This window comes from Pectinophora gossypiella, chromosome 20 (genome assembly GCF_024362695.1).
Source record: "Pectinophora gossypiella chromosome 20, ilPecGoss1.1, whole genome shotgun sequence".
NCBI classification, from domain to species: Eukaryota; Metazoa; Arthropoda; class Insecta; order Lepidoptera; family Gelechiidae; genus Pectinophora; species Pectinophora gossypiella.
The window spans coordinates 11782828-11810123 of record NC_065423.1 but is presented as its reverse complement, the minus strand read 5'-3'; the positions used below and the strand labels follow the sequence as shown (position 1 = coordinate 11810123).

Genomic DNA, 27296 nt, shown 5'->3' with positions numbered 1-27296 from the left:
GGAGAAAAATAGTATGTTTCATTAATAATACCCTGGTTGATTATTTTTATTGATATCGTACAGCTCCATCTATTGGCAAGCTATGGTACTACAATGACTTCTAGCTATCAAGCTGCCTAGAATTGAAGTCCTGCTTTTCACAAATGTCAGTCCTTTTCCCACTCCATCTATGTACGAGTAGACGCACTTATCCAAAACTATTCCCTAATAGATGGCGTTAAATTTATAAAAATAATAAAAAAAGTCGCCTTATAGAAACACTAGATTCGAATTAAGAATTAAGTAGTTTAATAATGGTATAACCACTAGAAAATCATTATCACTTCCATATTGGTTTGTAGATACATACATACATAAACTCACGCCCACTTCCCACCAGGGCAAGCAGAGACCACTGAATTCCATTTGTTTGTAGGTCTATGAAATTATGAAGCCTAAAGGTGAAACAAAGCCTACATGTTTCTCAAAGTTCCAATTATGGTTTTTTCCCTGTCTAAAGTCTAAAAATAAAAGAATATTATAATAATAAAAATATAAATTCAAAAGGACGAAAATAATAAATAAATGTCGAAAAAATATTTCACCCCATAGCTAAACCTTTTAGTTACTGTTAAGTACTTACTAACTTTTAGACAAATATTTGTACACATTGATGTACATTAAAGTTTATTGAAAATAAACTAGATGACTCCAACCGCGACGATTATTGTGGTGCGTTCTGTTACAATCGCCCCCTAAATTATTACGTAGTTTATCGTAGTGATAATTTATAAAAAATAAAAGAAACACCACAATAACCTAGCCTTAAATAAATAAAGCAAACCTTTATATTACTATAAAGCAAATCTTTATATTACTATAATAAGATTTCCAACATCTTATTAAACCTTTATTAAAATTATATACAATGAAAATTTATCTAAATTCCCCTCCAGGAATGACCCAACTCCCCTCAAAAGTAAAAAAAATAAATAAATAAATACTGAAATAATAGTAATAATTAAAAATAAAATAAGTAAATAGCATATTTTATTCAAAAATATTATAACCATAATGATATACAAATACACTCAGGAAAGTATACAGATATACTAAAATGTTTCCTAACTACTTCCCTAAATATAAGATATAAAATAAAAATAAATAATATTATATACTACTGCTTACTCCTTTGGGAACACGAGCGTGATGTCTAAATATTTATATATATATATATAAAGAAACAAAAATATCGTAATTATACATCAATCATATTATTAAATAACCATAATAATTAATAATATACTAATTATTTTTATAATTAAATCTTTATTGAATATAATTATTTAAAAAAATAAATTTAAAAGATTTATTATATCTCTTATCACAATTACCAAAAAAAAAAAAACAAAAAATAATAATAACGAAACAAAATAAACAAATAATAACTCAATTATTGAGTAGTAAACAAAACAAAAGTAAACTATTTAAAATTATTTTAATTAAATCTATTAAATTCAATTTAATCTAAATATAGCGATAATGATTTCAAAACAACTAGCGCCATCTATGAGAGTACATTGGAACTAATGGAAGTAGGTCAAGTCAATAACCTAACCTATAATCCGGTCAACGACCTCTTATCCTTGACCTCTAACAATGACCTTGACCAATAAAACCGATCAATGACCCGTATCAATGACCCCGTACTAATGACCTCGACCAATATCTCCTTATCAATGACCCCGTATCAATAACCTTGACTATTGACCCTTCCGGTTATTGACCCTTCCGATTATTGACCTGATTAAATAACCTTGATCAACACTAACCCTAGCTAAATTACCTACCGTGGTCAAAAGTAACCTTATTAAATTACTCTTATCACAACCGCGGTCAACAACACTTTTACACTAATAAACTAAACATACAAAAACAAGCAAATAAAAACATTTAAAAACCCTATCCAACCCCAATCTAACCTAATATAAAAATACGATAAAAAAACAAAATAATTGAATAATGCATATCAACGCACTCTAACGGCGAACAACGGAACTAATAATTTGTCCGTCGATATGAGACTCTATGCGAAGTCTATCTAATAAATGTCAAACTAATACTCCTACTCGTCACTAGATGGCAGGCAAAATAAAGCATCTATACACGAACCGATTAATATCTATTTTAGTTTAGACCGATCGATTTTGTTAATTATTTTATTATAAAAGTAAGATAAACCTACATCAAAACGTCACAAATTAAATTATATAGCCTTAGATAAATTGTATCTATAAAAATACTAAATAAACACGCTTATTTAATAAAAAAAAATGTTTGCCTTTGTCAAACTATGAACTTAAAACAAGGCTGTATGTAAGATGATCCTTGTCTACATACTTAGACAAACCAAAAACAAACAAATTTAATGTCAGATTGACAACTGGAGAGAACCATCCGTTGTATTACGATTATTTCGTCGTGATTATTAAAGAAATCATTGTAAATAAGAAGATTCTACCTAGTAAAAACATATAAAAGATGACACAAGGTAATTATAAAAGTTTGGTTACTTAAAATAATACGTCTGTACGTTGGAAAACCTTCACTTGCATCTTGTTCACAACACGCTTACAATGCTATTTTGTTTTGTTTTCAGTTACGCGCATGTTTCTACATAACCTACAGCTTCGGAATGATAATATAACCCTGCCTAACTATGCAAGAACGAAACCCTACAATGCTAGCAAGTCAAAATGCCTATCGACCTACAGCCCTAGCCCTAGCCATACCTACACAGAAATTATATAAATAGATACATAGGGCGGGATACCTGCACCATGAGACCTAAGGCAACAGGCGGATAGTGGAAATGAGAAGGTGTAGGAAGGATTTTCTTACTGCCAATCACACAGACTCATGTGACCGTGGTTAGGCTAAAGGTGTCTTGGCCACAGTAAGAGGATACTGAAAGTGACACATAGAACAATATAAGCATGCACAGTGTGATAAAACAAAAGTGACATGGACATACACAGTGAAATTAAAGTGAAATAATAATAAGTAAAACAAGCAGAATATGACAACTGTACTTATTATAAAATTAAATAATATTAGAATGTTGATGATATCCAGACTCTTATTTATAATAATTGATAATTAAACCATAAGATGGAACCGTTTTAACACAAACTTCACCCCTTATGATATCAGGGTTGGCTGGCAGGTTAGTCTCAGACCCTTACTATTCACAAAAATAGAACGCCCCAGCTGGACATTTAAGATACATACATAGCTTCACGCCCCCACATAATTCTCTAAGTACATACATAGCTTTACGCCCCCATATAATTCTTGAGATACATACATAACTTTACTCTCCACATAATTCTTGAGGTACATACATAACTTTACGCCTCCACATCATTATTGATGTACATACATAGCTTTACACCTTTCCTAGGTTACATTAATACATACATAAACACTTCACACATTTATAAGCTATAGTTTTATATACATACATGTAAATTTTCACACCCCCACTTTATTTTAACCATACATACACATCTTAATGTCTCCCTTAGATTACACATACATAAACATTTCACATCTTTATAAACCCCTAGTTATATACACGTACATATCAAATTTCACGCCCCCAAGACATCCAATCTTTTCCCAGCATTTGAGACCCCATAATCCTGGTCACGGCACCAAATTGTAACGACCCCCCCTTACATATAATACTTATTAACCCCACACACTCAATCCACGACTAAACTGACCAGGATTCGACCCTGGGTTAAAGTCAAACTAAGTGATTAAAATGGCCATTATTATTGTTGTGATCGTCTAGTATAAAGGTAGGACCTTATGTTGTGTTTTGTAGTAACTCAAACTCTTTTATATGAAGGTAGCTGAGTCAGATATGAATGCATGTTATTGAGGGCATGTAAATAAAGAATAATACTAACTTAATATACTACATATATACTACTTAATAACAATACAAATAGGTTATAATTGTGTCACTAGGGTACATAAGAAAGTCAAAGAATTATCTCAGTAATAGGGCAATGGAATGTAAGATATTATAAATATTTATAGTTTAAAAAAAACAGTTAAGTCAACGCCAAGCAACCCTAAACTTAATGACACTGATTAAAGCTTATAATTAAACAAATTAAACAAGAGAGACTTACAAGAAGGTAAGAAATAAATTAGTTATTTAAAATATGTTTAGGAATTTGGTTTTATTATTGTAAAAGATCTAGGAACACAGGAAAAGGATTAGAATATCATACCAACAATGTAATAGTATAGGGTGCCGTTTCGAGCCCCGACCACGCTCACCGGCGAATGAGGCCCTACCCTGATTTAGGCCCCTCTCCGAAAGAAACATATAGGTTTTTTATGGAATGATAAGCACAAAAATGTGACATATCAGGAGCATTAGGTAAATAGTTGGTAGGTAAAGGGAAGAGCTTCCCAACACCAATTTCACATATGTAATAAAATTATTTAAGTTAGACAGATTTACATCCAATCTAACAACACAACTCATTGTGATGCATAGTTAGCACCATAGCCATGGCGCAAAAAGGTAAGTATGTGAGCGACTTAGCAACCGGAAGCCAATATGCAGCTACTCATCACTGTCCTCCCCCCAATACACCACAGTGCAAGAGGATCAACAGAAGCAGTGACTACCGAACTGGATTGACCCCAAATATACTAAGCAAAAGGTCCCTAACAAAACGAATGAGCGACTTAGCAACCGAAGGCAATACGCAGCTACTCATCACTGTCCTCCCCCCAATACACCACAGTGCAAGAGGATCAACAGAAGCAGAGACTACCGAACTGGATTGACCCCGAGTATACTAAGCAAAAATGTCCCTAACGTCCCTACTATGGCTTCAGCGGCATTGCAATAACACCAGCCATAGGAATAAGTATGAGTGTGAGATGGATGGTCATGAATATGACACCAACCATGAATCACAAGAATATATGCAGTCAAACTGGATGTAATTGTTATGCATAAATGCATTATTGCAATAAAATTCCATATTAGTAAGCAAACAAGTTGCATAGTGAAATCAGGCCAGGTAAACCCCTGGACAAGATATAGGTTGTTAGGTATGTCACAAACTAGCAGCAGTGACATTAAGGTATTATCAGGTAGATGAATAGTAAAATAACACAAATAAATTGTGTTGAATTGGTTTGTATATCAGTGTAATCAAGCCAGGCAGGCCCGGACAATACAGTAAGTATATAGAAGTCATGTTAAGTCACATAGGTGAAATAACAACACAGATTCAGAGTATATAAGTTTATTCAAAAGCCATTATCAATACCATTACCTTCATCTCATGGTATCCAGACTTTTATAATTCAATTCAAATTAGTAATTAATTGTATTATTTACATGGCTTGATAAGCCACAATGAGCTGATAGGTCCAGAGTGGGTCATAATAAATTTACATTATAACACAAGAGGACAAAGTTGACCCATACCATACAATACTGATTATATGGCATCGGCTAGAGTCTTCATACTCGAAAGCATCGCCACGCACAACCGCTCATCAGGAGGAGGCAATCCAACCTGACTATCCAAGTCGCAGCGCTGGCTCGATACTGATTATCTAGCTTCATCTCATATTGGCGGATGGTCATCCTGTCCCAATATCAGAAAGAAGGTCATGGATAATAATATCTCACCGCACCACTCCTGTAGATAGCTGTATCTCCCAAAGCACCACTATAGAACAATCCAGAACCATGTTACAGTGGTAACAACAACTGTTCCTACAATTATTCTACATTGACACAGTGAGGTAGCAGGCCGTAAACCATAAAGGTTCACCCTGTGTAACTTCAGATTGGTTTTCGAATAGAATCCTCAGGGGAATTCTAACTACAATAAAACACAGCAAGATTACAATCCAACCTGGACCAACAGTCTAGGTTCGCAATATAAAGTAAAAATCTAAATCCATGAGGTTACCTCTAAAACAAGGATACCTCATTCAGCATACTGATCTCCCCATCTCCAGGCAATAATTATATTACCTCGAAATGTGAATCGCAACACACAGAACTACGAGAAGAACATTTTTGTTCAGTCTATGCGGCAATATGTACTATTTTCATTGTAAACATTGACACACAGCCCAAACATAACCAATAAGATAATAAAATCCAGTCAGAATATATCGCAAGCAGTCATTCCCTACGCGTCAGTAAAGTGTCAGTCAAAATGTTAAATAGATAAACATACATAAACTACATAAAATAACATAAATAATAACAAAACACAAACAAAGGTAAACAATCACAAGCAGCACATGATCCCTACGTTCGCAAGCTTCCCTACACACTTTTGACACATCCTACTCCTATCGGGCCCTATCTTTAGCGTAAAATTGTACCTGTCGTCTGAGATCTGATGATCTCTGACCTGTTTCCAACGATGCCTGTAAGAAAAAGGTAATTAGTACACCACACTTCCTATTTTAAAACCTAACAAGGTCCCTACAGCGCACTCCGCGGACTTTTGTCGGACAAAACCTACATAATTTCACGTAATCTACGCACGGAAGCTAATTCTAATCCCTATTCTAACGCGGTAGACGATCAGCTACACCACGGAAGGTTCGAATAGCTGATTAAAGAGCAAATTTACATATTTTGACAAAATAACAATCGCGCACTGTAATCCTGAGCTACGGAGCTCTCAAAAGTCGCGACAGCTGGTAATCCAGCAGAACGGATCCCTACCGACTTACAGAATAGCTAGTCCGACTTGAAATTCCTAAACCGGCAGCACCTCCTGCTGTCCTAGTCACCAACGAAGTTCCCCAAAAAATCGTGCAAAACCCCTTTTATACCCGTTATGCTCCCTCTCATCTATCAGGCAATCGCGATATTGCTACCACTAGCGCCTCAAAAACATCCAAATGACATTTACCCGACATTGACAATCGAGGTATTTATTGAAAATCTCATACTTCCTATTGACATAAAAATATTCATTTAATTTTATTTTTATTCTTAAGTAGACTATAATACTAATGATGTTATTTATTTAATCAAATTCTATTTAATTTATCAAATCAGAACTGCAGAATTTTAGATAAAAAATATATCCAATTTTGTAGAATTTCTAAAAAACCAAACACTCGCTCGACCATTTGCCTGACGTTTCTCGCACACATCTGTAATTTACATAATCTACACAAACCAAGCTCCTCAACCTTATTGGCTGTTTCTCTGTGTACGCGAAAAGTGGCGTGACTTCTGGATTGTTCTATTTTAGGGTCTAAAACGCGTACAATACAACACCTTGTCAACAATCCAAAAACGGTTCCGTTTTTGGAGACAAAAACCATGAAAATACCTAAATTCCTCTATATCTCTTAAACTGTGACAATTAGGTAGCTGAAACTTTCAAAAACAATGCATCTCCATTGCCATCACAACTACAAATTCAAAGAAACACAATAAATCAAACATTTAAAAAGATCCCCCACTCTACAAACCCGATCCTCCAATGCATGTTTTGGCTTGTCATTAACAACGACAACATACTAGCAATATAAAATTCACGATCAACCCACGTTCATGTTTTTGTTCACTAAATGTTCTTTCAATCGTAGGCACGGAACCCCTCCAAATAATGCGATTCACACTTGGCATTATTTTAGTTTTACTTTTTTTTCCATGATTTTTTCAATTTTCGCGAATCACAGTTCTAAAAAATTAGAATAATATTTTAAACAATAGGTACGAACTTCGTTTGCTTTATAAATCAATTTCAACAAGAAATACTACGTAATATAGCTATTATTTTCAATTTTGTAAAATATACCAGCTCAAAACCCTTCATTCATATATTTTTACATCGACACCCTTTTGGTGCTTGCTACTCCCGCGAAAATTCAAACTATCCTAATGTCTATTTTTGTATTTTAAATAATTTTATTCCATAAATTCGTACATATTCTTTCAAAATAACATCCCTATCTCGAATCCTAATTAACAAACTCTAAAATTTCGTATACCTTTTTATAATCTATGTATTCCTGTGACGTAAACTGAACATATCCTTCATTCGTTCTCACAGTTAAACAAAACACTTGAATCAAGTAGTGTGGTTTGTATTGTTTGGACAATTAGTGTACTTTTTGTGTTAACTATAATTATGAAACCTTTCAGATCGTGTTTAATACGACTACAGAATAGTGGGAAACATAATGGAAGGAAGACAAAATAAGATGCAACGTACGGGTTTTAGCTACAATAATTAGTAAGATTGAAGACTTCTTGACGATGTTTATAATGTATCCTATAAAATATTCACTCGCCAGGTAAGAAATTAATAAATACCTTTTGTATTCGTTAAGTATTTTATAGAGAAATTCGTAGTGCAAAAAGTCACTGTTTCAACCATTTGTTCCAATTTTTCTTATGATAATTTCAACTATCAAACAGCAATCAAGCAAAATTTTATTACTTAACTCCATGTGTGGGGAGATAGTTCTTATCAGGACTACAAGAATTATTTGAATCTGTTTAGGAATTAATGAGATATTAACAGATGAAATTTTTTCAAATATTCCTTAGATTCCTACACATGCTCAGTCACTAACAACCTTGTTTTATTGATGAGTAATATAATAATTAGTAAATTACATACCCACCAGACATGAAATCAACCAATAGTTTCTGGACTGATAAATAAAATATAAAGTTATTAGCAAAACGGTTTCGGTTAAAACTGGCTTTCATGATGAGATTTGATCTCCCTTCATATTCTTTTGAGAATAAGAATGAATCCTACTTCTATTGTATTCACATGTTTTTATTCGTTTATTAGAGTCCTGTGAGTCATAAATAATACCTGTGGAAACAATAAGTAAATGCAAGTCATCGTCTTAGTAGGTACTAGACAGTGATTATGCTCTTACATAAAATTTACCCCTAATTTCAGTTATTAATTACTTTCAGAATCGTCCAAAGATTCAGGAGGGACAGATATCTACTCCAAACCTGGTATCTGTTGCAGATATTCAAGAAAATTATAGGAAAACAAATGTGAATGACGGACAGATTTAGCAAGATGAAAGATTTAAGCCTACAAGCACGCTACTGTTTCTCACATCAAAGGTACATTGTTAATTATGAACATCAATAGTAAATAAAGCAGTTTTGGAGAAAAATAGTATGTTTCATTAATAATACCCTGGTTGATTATTTTTATTGATATCGTACAGCTCCATCTATTGGCAAGCTATGGTACTACAATGACTTCTAGCTATCAAGCTGCCTAGAATTGAAGTCCTGCTTTTCACAAATGTCAGTCCTTTTCCCACTCCATCTATGTACGAGTAGACGCACTTATCCAAAACTATTCCCTAATAGATGGCGTTAAATTTATAAAAATAATAAAAAAAGTCGCCTTATAGAAACACTAGATTCGAATTAAGAATTAAGTAGTTTAATAATGGTATAACCACTAGAAAATCATTATCACTTCCATATTGGTTTGTAGATACATACATACATAAACTCACGCCCACTTCCCACCAGGGCAAGCAGAGACCACTGAATTCCATTTGTTTGTAGGTCTATGAAATTATGAAGCCTAAAGGTGAAACAAAGCCTACATGTTTCTCAAAGTTCCAATTATGGTTTTTTCCCTGTCTAAAGTCTAAAAATAAAAGAATATTATAATAATAAAAATATAAATTCAAAAGGACGAAAATAATAAATAAATGTCGAAAAAATATTTCACCCCATAGCTAAACCTTTTAGTTACTGTTAAGTACTTACTAACTTTTAGACAAATATTTGTACACATTGATGTACATTAAAGTTTATTGAAAATAAACTAGATGACTCCAACCGCGACGATTATTGTGGTGCGTTCTGTTACAATGAGCATAGTCACAAATCAGAAAAAGCCGCCAAGCACTTTAAATGAAGAACCTAAAATGTATATACCTACTCGTACTATGATAAACTGGCATTGTACTGTTAGTATGCTAGATAAAGTGACTATAATCCACTTAAATTTATGTAAGCAAGAATATCCCAACACTATATACAAAATAACACTCATGACGACAGACATAACAACGACCATTACGAAGCGAAGCGAAGTGCTCAACGTTAAGCGAAGGAAGCGAAGGAAGGATATTTGTCCCGAGACACAAATGGGCACTGCGGTCGCCAGTCCTATTGTCGTGTGATGTAAGCACACCCTAAGGTTGGAAACACACAAGATTACACTCGGGATTAATATTATCGGAGATTAGAAGAGATTTGAATCTAGGAAATTAGTCCTGAAGGGTCGGCGTTTTGGTGAAACTGTAGAGCTTTAGATTATCGTTAATTGTAAATAGATGAAATTGGAGATTGCGAGACCTACTTAATTAGTTAGACTTTCTTGAAGATTCTCTTTTGCTTAAGCTATTATAAGACTTATATGAGGCTTTTGGCTGACTTTGATTGATGATTTTGATTGGCGTAATTTTTATACTCTTTTCTAAAGTGTGGCTTGAAAGAAAGGCCGCATAGAACATTTCCGATATGAAAGTATGCAAACAAGACCTAGGGGGTTAAAATGACCAGCTTGAAGCAATTCATCTAAGAAAGCAATATTTCAATTTGACATTTGCGCATTTAAAATAAGTGCGCAATGCAAACAAATGTCAAATAGCAATATTGCTTTAGATGAATTGCTTCGATGTGGCCATTTTAGCCCCCCTGAACTACTTAACTATAGCGTGACTAAAAAAATGTCTTCAAAATTCGCCATTAATAAAATAATAATACAAATCTGTTTGTTTGTTAAGTCAGATAAGTACTCAATAGGATTTCTCTTCAGTTTTCTCCTAATTATTTTCTTTCTTTAAAGCTTAATAAATAATGAACAGATATTAAGACGACAGTAAATAGCAGCTAGAAGAGAGTAAATAGCACTTGAAGTAAGAAATTATAAAGTAAAAGAATTAAGTAAGTCTCGTAAGGATATATCTAGCGAAGAAACAAAGGTCAATCTTTTCCGTCTTTAAAATTTATTTAATCTTGAAAAATTCTTAGGATTTCAATACAATCCAATTCTATTCATATTTTAAGCAGATTAAGAAAAGGTTTTTATTTAACCTCGACCAGTCATAATAGATTTGGATTATAAATTATATTCTAAACGAAGACTAAAAGTAAAAAAAGAGTTGGTTACTTCAATTATACTCGGCTTCGTCCTCTAGATTAGCATAACACTTGTAGTATCGCCTAGCAATCGCCTTTTTCACACTATATTTTAGAGTAGACTCACATTTTCGTTGTTTTGTTTTTTTTTTTTTTATGTGGGTACTTCCAAACACTCACTAGGAATTCCGGTCGGTAGTTGCTTCATTCGTGTGCTAGTGCTCAGCCTTTTCGCACGTCAGTTGTAAAATAAATTTAAAGTAATATTATTTTATTTTAAAAATGTCATCAAATAGTATAAAGGAATTGTCAAAACGAATACGGATGTTAGAAAAATCCCAATCAAGAAGAAAACGAGTGCGTGTTTTATCGTCTTCGAGCGAGTCGGAGCATGAGTCAATGCAGCCGCCGCCTGCCCGTCGTGCCCGTCGGTCTACACCAGGAGGTTAGCACTTATTTTAACAATTAAACGGTTTCGTGAGCAATTCGAGGGATTGTTTCTATAACCGATGTTATTTTTATTCTAGATAATGTGGATAGTTCTAGGGGCTATCTCTTTATAAAATATACTCGTTTCTTATCTTAACGAGATAGGCAATTTATGTGGTATTTAGTGGGTAGTTCCAGAGACTACTTCTTACCAATACCTGCCTATACTAACGATGGATAATGTGGATAGTTCTAGAGACTATCTCTTTATCATAATAAATCGTTACCTATCGTGCAATGTCATGAATAACTTTTTTAGTCATAAAAAAAAATAAAAAAAAAAATAAACGAAGAATATGTAAAATAAATTCTCAGTTTTTGAAACTGTACTTTCTTTTTAATATTCTGCGGTATATTATTCCAGACCGCCAAAATGAGAGCTCAGTCGCTTCCAGTTCACGCGCCGCGGTATTAGATGATGATCTCGTCAGTGTGCTTTATGCCGAGCGCTCATCGTCGTCCCTCCGCGACCGCAGCACCGCACGTGCCGCGTCACCCGCCGGCGCATCCTCGGAGTACATCGTCACGCCTTCGGCTAGCGTCGAGCCCCACACTGTGTTCACGCCTATCGAACCTGCGACCGAAAATGAGTCCCAAGACGTGTTAGATCTCGACTTAATGGAGATCTTGGGAATGGATCCCACACAATGCGAGAGTTATGGACCAGAAATCCAGAAGGATGTTGGCATACGTTTCGAACATTATGTGACCACAGGATTGGCCAGGGAGCTCAGAAAAGAGTTAGTTGATAAACATAAAATACCTATCAACTGTAAGCTGGTAGATGCTCCAGCGCTCAACCCAGAAATGAAAGCTGCTCTTACAGAATGGGTTGTCAAAAGAGACAAAGCGATCGAGATGCAGCAGAAACTCTTAGCTTGTGCATTGTCGTCTCTCGGAGAAGCCATTACAATGGTGCTTGCTCTTAAAGATAAACAGCCGGATTTATTACGGCTGCTCATTGACACCGGTCGTATTATTTGCGAACGCCAGCATAACGACTCCCTAACCAGACGTAATTATGTTCTTTCAACGCTTAAACAAGACTTAAAACAACAGTTGAAAGCAACAAAAATTGGTAATTTGTTATTTGGAGATAACCTTCAAGAAACACTCAAAAGTGCAAAAGCCATTAATAAATCTGGCACAGATTTGAAGGCACCTAATTTTTCCGCAAGACCGAAGCAAAATACGAACCCTAAACCAGGGTCGTCAAAAAACTGGAAGTCTTCGAACGAGAACCGCAAGCAGACAGCAGCTCCCAAGAACAGGGAGACGGCGATGACGCATACTGTGACGAAGAATCTTCGCTCCAACTCATCAAAAACGTCACAGCCGCAGCGGTCACGCAGCAACCGCTACTAAAGCAAGTGAGTCACGCCGGCAGGCTCGCGTTACATTACGCGCAGTGGTCGTTAATAACAAGCGATCCTATAATCTTGTCCTACATCGACGGTTATAAAATACCCTTCGCACGGCCTGTTTACCAAGTCTCCGTTCCACCAGCGAGAACTGATCGTGACCCTGATCATGCTGTTTTTTGTGAAACTATAAATGACTTAGAATTATCGGGTGCAATATCAAAATGTTCACCGTGCGAAGGTCAATTTATCTCTAGTATATTCTTGGTGCCGAAACCAAATGGTAAAAAAAGATTCATTTTGAATTTGAAACAATTAAATAAATTTATAGACACTATTCATTTTAAGATCGAGGATTTACGCACTGCATTAAAATTAATAACTAATGACTGCTATATGGCAAAATTGGATCTCAAGGATGCATATTTCTTAATTAAAATACACAAAGATTTCAAAAAGTATTTACGTTTTCAATGGGGTTCAAATTTGTATGAATTTAATGTGATGCCATTTGGTCTCAGTACCGCACCGTATGTATTTACGAAAGTGATGAAACCTGTCGCTCGTATTTTGCGTTCCGCAGGCTACGCTTCAACTGTCTATTTAGATGATTGGCTTTTAATAGCACAATCCTATGAAGATTGTATGGAAAACGTCTCACAAACCAAAAGTTTGCTCTTAGCTCTTGGATTCATTATAAATGAACAAAAAAGTTACCAGGTACCGAGCAAATCATGTGTATTTCTCGGTTACCGTATAGATTCAGAAAATTTCCATGTCAGCCTGCCTTCGGATAAAGCCGAACGAATAAAGACTGAAATAGAAAAGATGTTTCATGTTAAAAGATGTAAAATCAGAGAATTTGCACGTTTTGTAGGCATTCTTATATCAGCATGTCCAGCCATAGAATATGGCTGGCTATACAGCAAATTTTTTGAGCGTATCAAACATTTAAATTTGAAGGATCACGAAAATTATGAACGTTATATGTATATTCCCTCAACCGCGTTACCCGATCTAAGGTGGTGGCATCGCGCTATTCAACATTCGGTGAACAAAATTAAACAGGATAGGTTTGACTTGGAAATATTTTCTGACGCCTCAACAACGGGGTGGGGGGCCGCTTGCGAAGACGGGAGAGCCAGTGGTATGTGGAACGAACATGAGCAATGTCAACATATCAATTATTTGGAAATATTAGCTGCTTTTTTCGGACTTGAAAGTCTTCGCAACGAATCTAGAGAATTGCCAAATATTGTTACGTATTGATAATACCACCGCTATATCGTATATTAATCGGATGGGAGGTATTCAATACCCACACCTCACCCAGGTTACTAAAAAATTATGGCAGTGGTGCGAACGTAGAAATTTATTCGTGTTTGCTTCTTACATACGGTCTGAGGAAAACACAGAGGCAGATTTTGAATCACGGCGTATCCATCCAGACATAGAGTGGGAACTTACAAAAGAAGCATTTGAACGCATTGTTTCTCAGTTCGGCCATCCTGAGATAGACCTATTCGCAAGTAGGATTAATCGTAAATGTCAGAAATTTATTTCCTGGCATCGTGATCCTGAAGCTTGCGCCGTTAATGCATTCACAGTGTCATGGACAAACTACTTCTTTTATGCGTTCCCACCTTTTTCGATGGTACTGAAAACTTTGCGTAAGATAGTAACAGACCGAGCTGAAGGTATTGTTGTTTTACCACTATGGCAAACGCAACCCTGGTACCCCATTTTCAAACAAATTCTTATATCTGAACCTTTGTTATTAAGAGCTAATGAAAACTTAGTTTTCTCTGATTTTTTCAGTGGACGCAACTTCCATGCCAAAGTTACCCTGGCAGTCGCAATTTTGTCCGGGAGGCGTTTGCAAGACGCAACGTGCCTTCCTCTGCGTTAGATGTTATGTTGGCGTCACTGTCGCCCAATTCATTGAAACAATATGAAGTGTATTTAAAGAAATGGCATAATTATTGTATGATGAATAATGTTGATTGTTATGAAGCCTCAACTGCCGACGTAATTAGTTTTTTAACTGATTTGTATTCAAGAGGTGCTCAATATAGTACACTTAACGCCTGTCGATCAGCGTTAATGTTAGTATTAGGAGAAAAAATAGGTCTAGATGAAGCATTAATCAAACGATTCTTCCGGGGCATATTTCGTCTGCGTCCCCCTCTCCCAAAATATGATTCAACTTGGGACCCCTCTATAGTTTTAAATTGCTTGCAAAAATATTATCCCAACGAAGATTTAACCTTAGAAATCATTTCTAAAAAAACTATTACTCTATTGGCATTAGTAACTGCACATAGAATGCAGACTATGACCAAAATTTCCGTAGATAATATCTCAGTGACAACAGACCAAGTTATTATAAAAATTCCTGAACTCATTAAAACGTCTAGAGTAGGTGCCAATCAGCCAATTTTAAAATTGCCTTTCTTTCACGAGAAGCCCGAAATCTGCCCCGGGAGGACACTGGTGGCATACGTAGCCAGAACATCCAGCCTTCGTAGAAATTTCAAATCACTTTTTGTGAGTTTACGAAAACCACATGTAGCTGTGTCGACACAGACACTGAGCCGGTGGGTGCGAAGTACTCTTCAAGAGAGTGGCATAGATGTCTCGATGTTCGGTGCGCACAGTACAAGGCATGCAGCCACCTCCGCTGCCCATCGACTTGGTGTCAGTCTTGACATCATAAAAAGGACTGCTGGCTGGAGCGGCAGCTCTGTTACATTTTATAGGTTTTATAATAGGCCATTAAATATTGATGAAGGAAACATTTCCTTAGCTGAAGCTGTAATGAGTAGCGCAATCAGAAATTGATCATTATAAGTATTTCTTACAACATAAAAAGCATTTTATTTCCTAATTTTTTTTACCACAAATATTTCACGACATTATAAGGCTCTAAAAGTCTACAAGTGTTATGCTAATCTAGAGGACGAAGCCGAGTATAATTAATGATTAAACGAACTTACCTGTACGTGAAGTTCTATCATAATTATACGAAGGCTTCGTCCGAAGAGATTAGCATCCCTCCCTCCCATGTAATGTCAATATCCCCAATTTGTCGTGTAATATTTATTGTAGCTATAAACTAAATGAAGCAACTACCGACCGGAATTCCTAGTGAGTGTTTGGAAGTACCCACATAAAAAAAAAAAAAACAAAACAACGAAAATGTGAGTCTACTCTAAAATATAGTGTGAAAAAGGCGATTGCTAGGCGATACTACAAGTGTTATGCTAATCTCTTCGGACGAAGCCTTCGTATAATTATGATAGAACTTCACGTACAGGTAAGTTCGTTTAATCATTAATTATTTTGAAAGTATAGAAGACTAATTTTTGAACTGACAATAGCTAAAATTTAATCTTTCCTGATTGATAGAGCTTAAAAATAATTTAAAACCCTAACACAGCAAAAAAATCCTTTGTTCTAAAAAGTTTACGAGAAAATTAAATAACGACTTTAAAACGTCTAGTGACTTTGACTTCTCGTAGACTCCGATCCCATGTTTATCCAATTAAAGATGACCAGGGGGGTTAAAAAGGGCACATCAAAGCAATTCGTTTGAATTTGGCATTTGTTTGCATTGCGCACTTTCTTTTATATGCGCGAATGTCAAATTGCAATATTGCTTTTTTAGATGAATTGCTTCGATGTGGCTTTTAACCAACAGGAGTCTAAAATACCACATTAAAGCAATTCATGTAACAAAGCAATAATGTCATTTTCACTTTGTTGACATTGCGCACTAACTTGTACTTATATGCGCAAATGTCAAGTTCGTGGTTTTGCGTAGCATCTGTGGTGTTTAGTGGAGTGACAGATAAAACAACAGCATGATAACAGAGAAATGGTATAAAAAAGATAGAGAGAGAGAGATAACAGAGCAGATGAAGGATAATATCACTGGTTTGAATATATTTGGCAAACACACACACACACACACACACACACGCGTTTGTTTTTATATTTTCTTCATTGTTTACTTATAATACGATGTAGGTATATTTCAGACTTTTGGTACCAACAAGTACTTATGGATATGTAGGAGCGTGACCTTCTGACACAGGTGTTTCACACTTACTAGGAGGTCACAACTGCAAATATTATTATGTACCATCTCTGTTAAATATATTTTTTTATATATATATATATATATGCCAGGACGGGCCTAAAGCAATGATTTTCGAATTCATGTTTGGATCATAAATGATTATCATGTGCTCAGCGAAGAAAACATCGAAGACCACCCGTGAAATGCATTTCGGAGGTCTTTGACCTAACCTTCATTGGGCTGGTTTTTTCGCGGGTTGAAGGTCAGACAGGCAGCTGCTTCTGAAAAACATACATACATACATACATAAACTCACGCCCGTAATCCTTAATGGGGTGGGCAGAGCCACAAGTAATCAAAGACAACTTGCAGCCACTGTTGATACGAAGTCCAAAGATGGATATGATGAACCTTATGGTGATAAGGGATCAGCCTATCGCCCATAACACTAGTCCATCATGTTAGAGGACACAATCCCTCTGTCGGTTTTTACGACATTCCCGGGAAGAGAAGCAGCTGAACGTGCTTCTGAAAAAAACCGGACCTATTATATTTTCAGGTTAGGTAAGCGGACCCTGTGAAAAACGAGATAATGTATTTCTTCCAAAACCATGTTCCGTTTCCAGCCCAGCGTTTGTGTCCTCGTCCCAACATTATGCACTCGGTTGGTTTAATCTTCCAACACGCTCTCTCCGTTACCGTTCCTTGTAATTATGCCTCACCTTTAATTAAATGCCTGAAGATAAATTTCCGCCGGGTAATGTAAGTTTAGTGTAATGACTTCCTCGCTCGTGTTATTAATACGCGGAGGTGTTAGATTCTGTTGTTAGAGGTTTAGTTTGGTGATCTTCTTCTATCGTGTGGGTTGTGAGGTAAATTACCAATCTCGTCATCCCTGGTGTCAGGGTTATTATTGAGCCGCCAAAGGCCCCTGACATGGCTCGTGTAACGATTACTCACTTACGTCAGTAAGTAGTAACGTGCCCTCCAAAGTACGGAATTATATTACAAAAACAAAGGACAGTCTCACAAAGTGATTTTGAAAAAGTCCCCATCGGGAAACAAATCCGGACATCTAGAGCCTAGCGCTCTAACCACTACACCACAGTGGCTGTCGTTCCTTTCTATAAATAGTATTGTTTATTCTTATCCTCGCAGTCCTTTTTTTTTTTTGACGTGACTTATTGTAGATTTGCCGCAGATGGCATTAACTACTTGGCCGGACAAATGGGGAGCGCTGGAGGCTCTCACCCGGTACAACGTTTAAGACAACAGGCCTGAGGGTGCCTCGCAGTCCAAACATAATTAAAAGGCGTTAAAAATTAACGGACCCTTAAAAATTATCATCATCAATCTAAGAGCCACGCTCTTGTCGGTGCTAAAAAATTATAATCCGTAATTAAATAATATTAACTGGATAGCCCTCTTAGCATCCTCCGTTAAATGTAAAGCTATTCTTCCTTTACTTTTAGCCATGAAAATGTTTAAATTGGAAATTGAAAGCTTTCAAATTTTGTTCTAAATATGATGCAGGGACTAATCTAGGAAAGACGAATAAAAGAAAAAAAAATACGTTTCAATTCTTACTCTTCTTATCGTGTGGGTTGTGAGGTGCAATACTAACCTCATCAACCCTGGTGTCAGGGTTACTATTGAGCCGCCAAAGGCCCCTGACATGGCTCATGTAACGACTACTTACTTACATCAGTAAGTAGTAACCGGGACCAACGGCTTAACGTGCCTTCCGAAGCACGGATCATCTTACTTTCGGACAATCAGGTGATCAGCCTGTAATATCCTAACCAAACTCACAAAGGATCACAAAGTGAATTTTGTGATATATGTCCCCACCGGGATTCGAACCCGGGGCCTCCGGATCGTGAGTCCAACGCTTAACCACTGGACCACAGAGGCCGTAATTCTTATTCCAAATGAACTATACAGATAAGTACAAGTACTTTTATATCGAAGAATAGTAGAATCATAACTCATCGACTCCCTAGCAGTGTTATCCCGTTTTCACAAGGTCGGTTTACCTAACCTGCTTTTTACAGAAGCGACTGTCTGTCCGACCTTCCAAGCCAAACGGAAATCCCAATCACCTACAAGTTAATTACTAACGATCGAAAATCATAGTTTTAGCCCAGTGCTGGATTTGAACCTGCGACCTCAAAAAGGAGTCTGGGTTTCTCCCAAATAGGCTTCCACGGCTCCTCACTTTACCTAATCTATTTACGTATATGTAATTAAAGCAAGGTGTTTATAATTCCAAACACAGCCTAACTCAATAAGATTATGTCGTTCGGATTTCACGTAATGAATTCAAATATTCGCTCATATTGGACTCGGTACTGTTTACATAAAAAGGTTTTAATCTTTAATGCATGATAAGTACTTAAATGATTTAGGCTGCGCCTCCATTGTCTAAATCTTTTTCAATGCACCATATCACACTAATAATAATAAATTACATATTAGGTAGATAGGTGGCCCATCAAGTGACTGGCGAGTATCTTTGTTATTAACATTGGTCGGCCAAGCGCCATAGTTCCCCATAGCCCACTTCATCATCATCATCATCAGCCCATTAACGTCCCTACTGCCGGGGCACGGGCCTTCCCTATGGATGGATAGGGAGATCGGGCCTTAAACCACCACGCGGGCCCAGTGCGGATTGGTGGTTATTAACGACTGCTAATGCAGCCGGGACCAACGGCTTAACGTGCCTTCCGAAGCACGGAGGAGCTCGAGATGAAAACTTTTTTTTTTGTGGTCACCCATCCTATGACCGGCCTCTGCGAAAGTTGCTTAACTTTAACAATCGCAGACCGAGCGCGTTTACCGCTGCGCCACCGAGCTCTTCAAAATATAGCCCACTTCACTAACCCCCAACTGACCACCAGATTGTTCAAAAAGTAAGATGATCCGTGCTTCGGAAGGCACGTTAAGCCGTTGGTCCCGGTTACTACATACTGATGTAAATAAGTACTCTTTACATGAGCCATGTCAGGGGCCTTTGGCGGCTCAATAATAACCCTGACACCAGGGTTGATGAAGTTGGTAATTCACCTCACAACCCATACGATAGACGAAGACTTCGTATTTCCGAATACTTCCGATATTTAGTCCACCTTTTTTGACGAGACCTCACTAGGTCCACCTCTGCAATATGTAATGTACGCATGGAAACCAAATTAACATGCACACCTTGTCTGTTAGATAAGCCCGTAACTAATTAAGTTGAGGGCCGGACCCTTTTAAGGCTTGTTCAAATGAAATGCTCGCAACATACTGTTTTAAGTTACCCTGAGTTCTTATTATGGAGAGATTCCACGGGAGCATAGCCGATGAGAGCGAAATATGCACAAAACGATCGTATATTATGACGCAACGGTCGCATTACAAAACTAACCCCCTCATTTGTTGCTTCTTTGGTATCGCGTAACCACACTAGCGCTTGTGTTACTACTGAATGCGCCATTCATTGCGTAGTAATCATAAATTAAATCCTTATATCGTGTAAAATCATGCTACAAAACATAACATTTCAGCCTATATACGTCCTACTGCTAGGCACAGGCCTCTCCTCAATCAACCGGAGGGGGTATGGAGCATACTCCACCACGCTGCTCCGAGTTACTGCGAGTTGGTGATGTTTTTACGGCTAATAGCCGGGACCAACTTAACGTACCGTCTGAAACACGGAATCAGGTGATTCAAGCCTGCACAGTGCTTGTTACATTATATGAAAAAAATAATAGTAAAGTTTGGCAGGATTTCTAACAAAAATAAAACAATTAAGGAGCGTTGGACAGGCTAGAAGACAAAAACGAAGTTCGGCTTTAGTAAAAATATTAATATATATTAATATATATTAAACATATTTAATTATATATTATTTATTTATTTATATTATTATATATTTATTTAATTATATATTAAAAGATAGACAAGATATCACACTTTTTTCAAAAACCATAGCTAACAAGACACATATTTTATGAGCATTGTAGCAGTATCATGAACTGTCTCTAACTTTTCTTACTCGGTTATTTTCTTAAGCATTGTAAAAGAGAGCAATTATTTTATGGTAGAACTTGTTACCTTTGTTAGGTCAGAAATGTATCCAGCTTTTGTTTGAGATAAATTATTTTCTCGTAATATCGAGTTAGTCAGGAGATTCTTTAGATAAAGAATTGAAATAAATTCTTTGACTCGACTTTGTACTAGAGACGGTACAAAAGATAAAAGAAATTCAATTTTATTTACGTTATTATTTTATTATTATTGTATAGTAAGTATATTAATAGAAAACAATAGAATAGAATACAAAATAAATACTTAAAATTTTCACAAAACAATAAAAAAACATATGGGATGTTCGTCGAAATGATCATAATTATTATTATAATGATTATAATCATAACATTATATAAACGATATTAAATTTTAAAAATATTTAAGCGACCTGGCTTTGACCGAGCGGATTTTACATATAAAGGTCAGAATGTGCGTCTCAACCCCGGAAGTACCAGTTTGAATTCCGAATTATGTCATAATACCCGAACTTTGTATGACGGAAAATGAATTCGCTTAAAATTTGAAAATTCGTAACACTTATTAAAATACTTTTGACATTTGTTTGACGGCTATTGGACATTTGCTATCTTGAGCGATTTTTCCCTGTTTAGAATAAAATCTTTTGTATCTAATTAATTTTCAAACCACAATGAAAATGAAAAAACGAATGAAATGTTTTTGTTGCAAGTTTTTTGTAAATTGCTCTAGAGCAATAAGGCCGCCCAAGTTGTGCGGTCGTGTGTTATGTATGATTGTTGAAATTTAGTCCTGTGCAATAAAGTATATTTGATTTGATTTGATTTTCCTCCAAACTAGGCAAGATATGTCTCGACTTTTGATGATACTAAATAAATATTTTTATACTTACTTTAAAACGTCTCACGTGACTACCCACGCGAAACGTCGAGTACAAGAAGGGAATAAATAAATATGCGAGGTAATCTGCCTGTAAAACGTTTTCAATGAGTAAATTTGTATTTTAATCTGGAAGAGATGGGAGAGGGAAAGCGAAGGATGCGCTTTTGTTGCAGAAACGAGCGGAGAAGAAAAATACAAAGAACTACAAGCATGCAAAACTTGAAAGTCTGACAGGACGCGCGATTCAGAAGGTAACATGATGTTCTTATCGTGTAGGTTGTGGGGTGGAATACCAACCTCATCAACCCTGGTGTCAGGGTTATGATTGTGCCGCCAAAGGCCCTTGACATGGCTCCCGTAACGGACATCAGTAAATAGTAACCGGGACCAACGGCTTAACGTGCCTTCCGAAGCACGGATCATCTTACTTTCGAACAATCTTGTAACGTCCTAAGCAAACTAGGGATCACAAAGTGATTTTTGTGATGTGTCCCCACCTGGATTCGGACCCGGAGCCTCCGGATCGTGACTCCAACGCTCAACCACTGGACCACAGACGCCGTTCATATAACATAATGTAACAATCGCATAAAATAAGCACAATACTTGGCAATGGATGAGACTTGCACAGGACCGGAAAGGATGGCGTGAAAGTGAGGAGGCCTATACCCAGCAGTTGGTGATACAGGCTGAGTAGATAGTAGTGTCTTTATTCCTAAACATCAGTTTCAAAAATAACGAATCCTCCCCTGACTTCACGGGATGGCAACCTCCGCGCGCGACGCAAATTATATCGAGGTCTTCGTCCAATAGCCGCGACGAATGCTATCTACGGTAGATATATGTCGTACAGAGCCTGCTGATGTGTTTTCCATTTAATCCCGTCGGTTTTTATGACGTAGCCGGGAGGATAAGTAGCTTCTTTTTTCTCTTGTGGTGAGATCAATGACCAACCTCATCATGAGCGCATTTTATATTATTTTTATTTATTAGTCTCATTGTTTTAGTAGTCAATGTGGTACTGTGGTACATCGGCTAACTTCTCAATCAGGGAGCGCCGATGGGGATCAGTTATTAATTAATGTTAAGTGCAGTTATCACTAAGACAGTTGGCTCGATTATTATTGGCAGCGGCGATATGGTTCACGACCTATCACGTCGATCCAACAGGAAGCTCAGTTTTCGGCTCGTACTTTTTTATCTATTATATTTTTATATACATTATATAATATAACAGCCTCCGTGGTCTAGTGGTTAGAGCGTTAGGCTCACGATCTGGAGGTCCGGGTTCGATTCCCGATGGGGATATTGTCGAAATCACTTTGTGAGACTGTCCTTTGTTTGGTAAGGACTTTTCAGGCTTGAATCACCTGATTGTCCGAAAAACTAAGATGATTCCGTGCTTCGGAGGGCACGTTAAGCCGTTGGTCCCGGCTATTAGCCGTAAAAACACCTCCACCAATCCGCATTGGAGCAGCGTGGTGGAGTATGCTCCATACCCCCTCCGGTTGATTGAGGGGAGGCCTGTGCCCAGCAGTGGGACGTATATAGGCTGTTGATGATGATGATGATATAATATAGTACTCAGCTATCGCTGAGTACCTCAATTGGGATATACTCGTGAGTTTATGTTAAGTTATTAACAAAGATATCATTGTGTCGGTCCGTAAAAAAGGCGCAAAATTTATATAAAAAGAGTTTTATTAGCTATATTATGAAACAAAAATGTATTTATTTCAGTGGAATAAAAATATTGTATGTAGCGTTATTAAAATTGTGTTTTGAACTGTACATGCAAACGACAGATGTGATGTCAAGCAGTCGCCGTTCTGGGAGTCGCTGTCAACGCTACAATTCACTTTTAGGCAGATAAAACCAAAGTACAAGAAAGAACATTTTGAAAAAGACAGCCAGTGTAGCTACCATTAAAGAATATTTACAACGGAAACAGTCCCGGGAGCGGCCAGTTATCCAAAAAGTATATTTAATCATTGTTTCCAGTAGAAAACGACCTCCGCCATACAGTGGTTGAGCGTTAGGCTCACGATCCGAAGGTCCTGGGTTCGTATCCCGGTGAGGACATTTCATAAAAAAATATTTGTGGTCCCTAGTTTGGTTAGGGCATTACAGGCTGATCACCTGATTGCCCGAAAGTAAGATCTGTGCTTCGGAAGGCACGTTAAGCCGTTGGTCCCGGTTGCTACTTACTGATGTAAGTAAGTAGTCGTTACATGAGCCACCCTTAGTAACCCTGATACGATAGAAGAAGAGTAGAAAATAATGTAGTAATGAAAAACGCCTCCGCGTGTCACCCTAACGCTGCCCAACCCCGCCTGACGCAGGCTTAAATCCTTTTGAATATTTTAATTTAGCACGCAGAGAGGTGATATATATCGCATAAGAGCAGCTAATTATCTACAGCCTCTCATATGACGTATGAATTTGTACTGTCAATAGGAAGCTATTTTGGTTTTCCGAGAGATGAATCAACATTTTCCTGCAATGGTTACGGAAATGTGACGTCATAACATTGTAATTTGACTAAATAATGAGTTTGATGGTGGGGTTAGGTGAAGAGGATGAAGGGAGTATTTACATCACGCTTGTCATACGACAGGAGTGCAAATGTAATTTCTTATTAAAATGTTTCAAAAGATTTGTATCATCTTCTGATGTGTAGTCAAACAACGTCGCTAGAGTTATTATTGAGTGAAAAAGTACCTGAGACGGAATTCAGTCTGAAAAAGCCCAGAACACACCCCGAACGCTTCATACAAACAACCTCGTTTCCCACAGACACTCTCTCTCTCTTTATTTAAGAGCTGCGCTCTTGTCGGTGAAGTAATCGCTTCCATTTTCATTACTCCATAGATAGGGCGTGTAGAACGGTGGTTGCCCCAATCGCCTTCCGTTCCACAGTACACTGACCAATTTCTCAATCGGTTTTCTAGCTAGAGCCCTACTAGAATCTATTTACTCGGCCTCCTACCAGTACTGATACCGCTGCTGCCCGGCATCAGGGGTGCGCTTTTGAAGTAGCAGCGCCTACTCGCTACGCCACAAGATCGTCATAGAACCGCATTTTATAGGTTAGCCTGTCCCAGAGAGCTACCCACTACGTTCTGCTAATCCTGTCAGACACTACACATTGACATTATCGTACACGCGCAACTGTGTGTGTGACGTCTGAGGGCTGCCAATTACAATTCTTAATTTAACTGTCATTACTTACATAGGTAGTACTACTTACAAAAGATGGTTTATTTATTTATTTACCATACAAACCACAAACAATAAATTACGAACAATGAAGGTTCACAATAGAAAGGGCTTTACACTTGACTTAAAAACTCACTGAACTAATTAATTGCATTTACATTAAGCATTTAGCCTACGTTCAATTTGATTGCAAATTAATTAGCATGTTTGATGAACAGTCATGAAAATAAATATTTATAGGCGCCGTGCAAGCGAGCTAGCGCGGGCAATTACAGTGAAAACAAAGTTTTCGAATCAGACGAAAGAACGTCGGCGTCCAATTTCAAAATTCGAACTCATCATCATCAATTTAAGAGCCACGCTCTTGTCGGTGCAGCAATTTCCATGCTACCTTTTAGGAAAAAATAGGGCAGTTGTTTCCCTCTTGCCTTCCGCCCCGCAGTACTCTGACGCAAGTGGGATGGCGCTCTGAGTTGTCTATTACAAAACCATACTAGGACTCCTGTCCTCCGCTTCTGAATAGTACTGACAGTTATTGCTGCCCTCTGTCAGATAAAAAAAACTGATAAAAAAATAAAAACAGCGGTACGCGCGCGGCCTTTACGATTCAAGTCTAAACTATATTCGGGGAGGGGTGTGGTAAATTTAGCTCAGACGCTGGTGGGGAGCGGCGAGTTTCCGTTCTACACGTAGTGTTATTCCTTATTGAGTACAACTTTGGATACTCCATACAAAAATCTCATTCTTCCTCTATGCCGCCTTACCACTGAAGTGAGAGTGAGACTGTTGTTGACTGACTGCACCAAGGGTGTGAGGTCAGTCCAGCTAGATGCTCGATATGAATTAGTGCGGGGCGAAGGGTTACATAATCAAGCAAATTATGGGATAATCTAGCAAATAAGATCCCAATCATCGAGATGGAACTACTTACCATCACACAACCCCCTAGCGTAATACCGTTTTCACAAGGTCCGCTTTCCTTACCTGAAGATTTGACAGGACAGTTTTTTTACAGAAGCGACAGCCTGTCTTACCTACCAACCCGTGAAGGGAAAACCAGCCCAATACAATACAAGTTGCTCACATACCTTTGAAACGCATTTTTCGGAAATGTGAATTTTGTGGATTAACTTTATTTTTGACAGCTATAGAAATAAAATTCTATCATATTCCAAGCAAAAAATCTAGCTAGAAAATAAAAACAAGCATCAAAAAGTTTTGCGAAACTTATCTTGTGGTAAACATAATTCTTGTCGAAGGCTCGATCCAAATCTATTAGTCGTATATTTGGCAAGTATCCAGACAACTTTGGTCCCTTACATCAATGTTGTGTGACATAGATATCTTTATCAGTCATTATTAATCGCATTTAAGTCCAAAGTTATTTCTTGGACGTAATATTCCTATTTCTACTACCATACTATGCGATGCAAAATTCCACTTGATATTAACTCTGAATCATCCCCCTCAGAATTTGTTACGATGTCCCTCATACGCCGTACAAGTACGTAATACGGGTACTTGTGGGTGTTAGTGACACCGTAACGTAATAATTCTAGTATAAATAATGTAGTTTAAAAGGTACACTACGATGTAAATCACATCAAAAAACCATGCTATAACATCATCTCCTTAGCATTATCCCGTTTTTCACAGGGTCAGCTTACCTAACCTGAAAATTTGACAGGTCCGGTTTTTTATAGAAGCGACTGCCTGTCTGGCGTTCCAACCCGCGAAGGGAAAGCCAACCCAGTACAGATTAAGTCACATATCTCCGAAAATGCATTTATCGGAAATGTGGATTTAGATGTTTTTCTTCACCGCTGAGCACGCGATAATCATTTATGATCCAAACATGAATTTGAAATCAATGCTGGATTTGAATCTGCGACCTCAAAGTGAAAATCTTAGCAACTGGGGTAGCACGGCACCAAAGCTATAACGTATCTAAAAAGTTTAAAAAATAATATAATATATTCTACCAAGAAGAGTTGTGTTTGTG

The 27296-nt window shown here is 37.1% G+C and overlaps 2 protein-coding genes across 3 annotated transcripts in view; one reads left to right on the top strand and one right to left on the bottom strand.

Annotated features, from left to right (window-relative positions):
• Window positions 1-27296, bottom strand: part of LOC126376243 (TWiK family of potassium channels protein 9-like) — a 406126-nt gene that overhangs the window by 279889 nt on the left and 98941 nt on the right. The window lies entirely within an intron of this gene.
• LOC126376409 (uncharacterized) lies at window positions 11531-14961 on the top strand. The gene is made up of 3 exons (XM_050023736.1): window positions 11531-11651; window positions 12060-13065; window positions 14875-14961. Exons 1-2 carry the CDS (start codon window positions 11531-11533, stop codon window positions 13058-13060), a joined length of 1122 nt encoding a protein of 373 aa, XP_049879693.1. The 3' UTR covers window positions 13061-13065; window positions 14875-14961.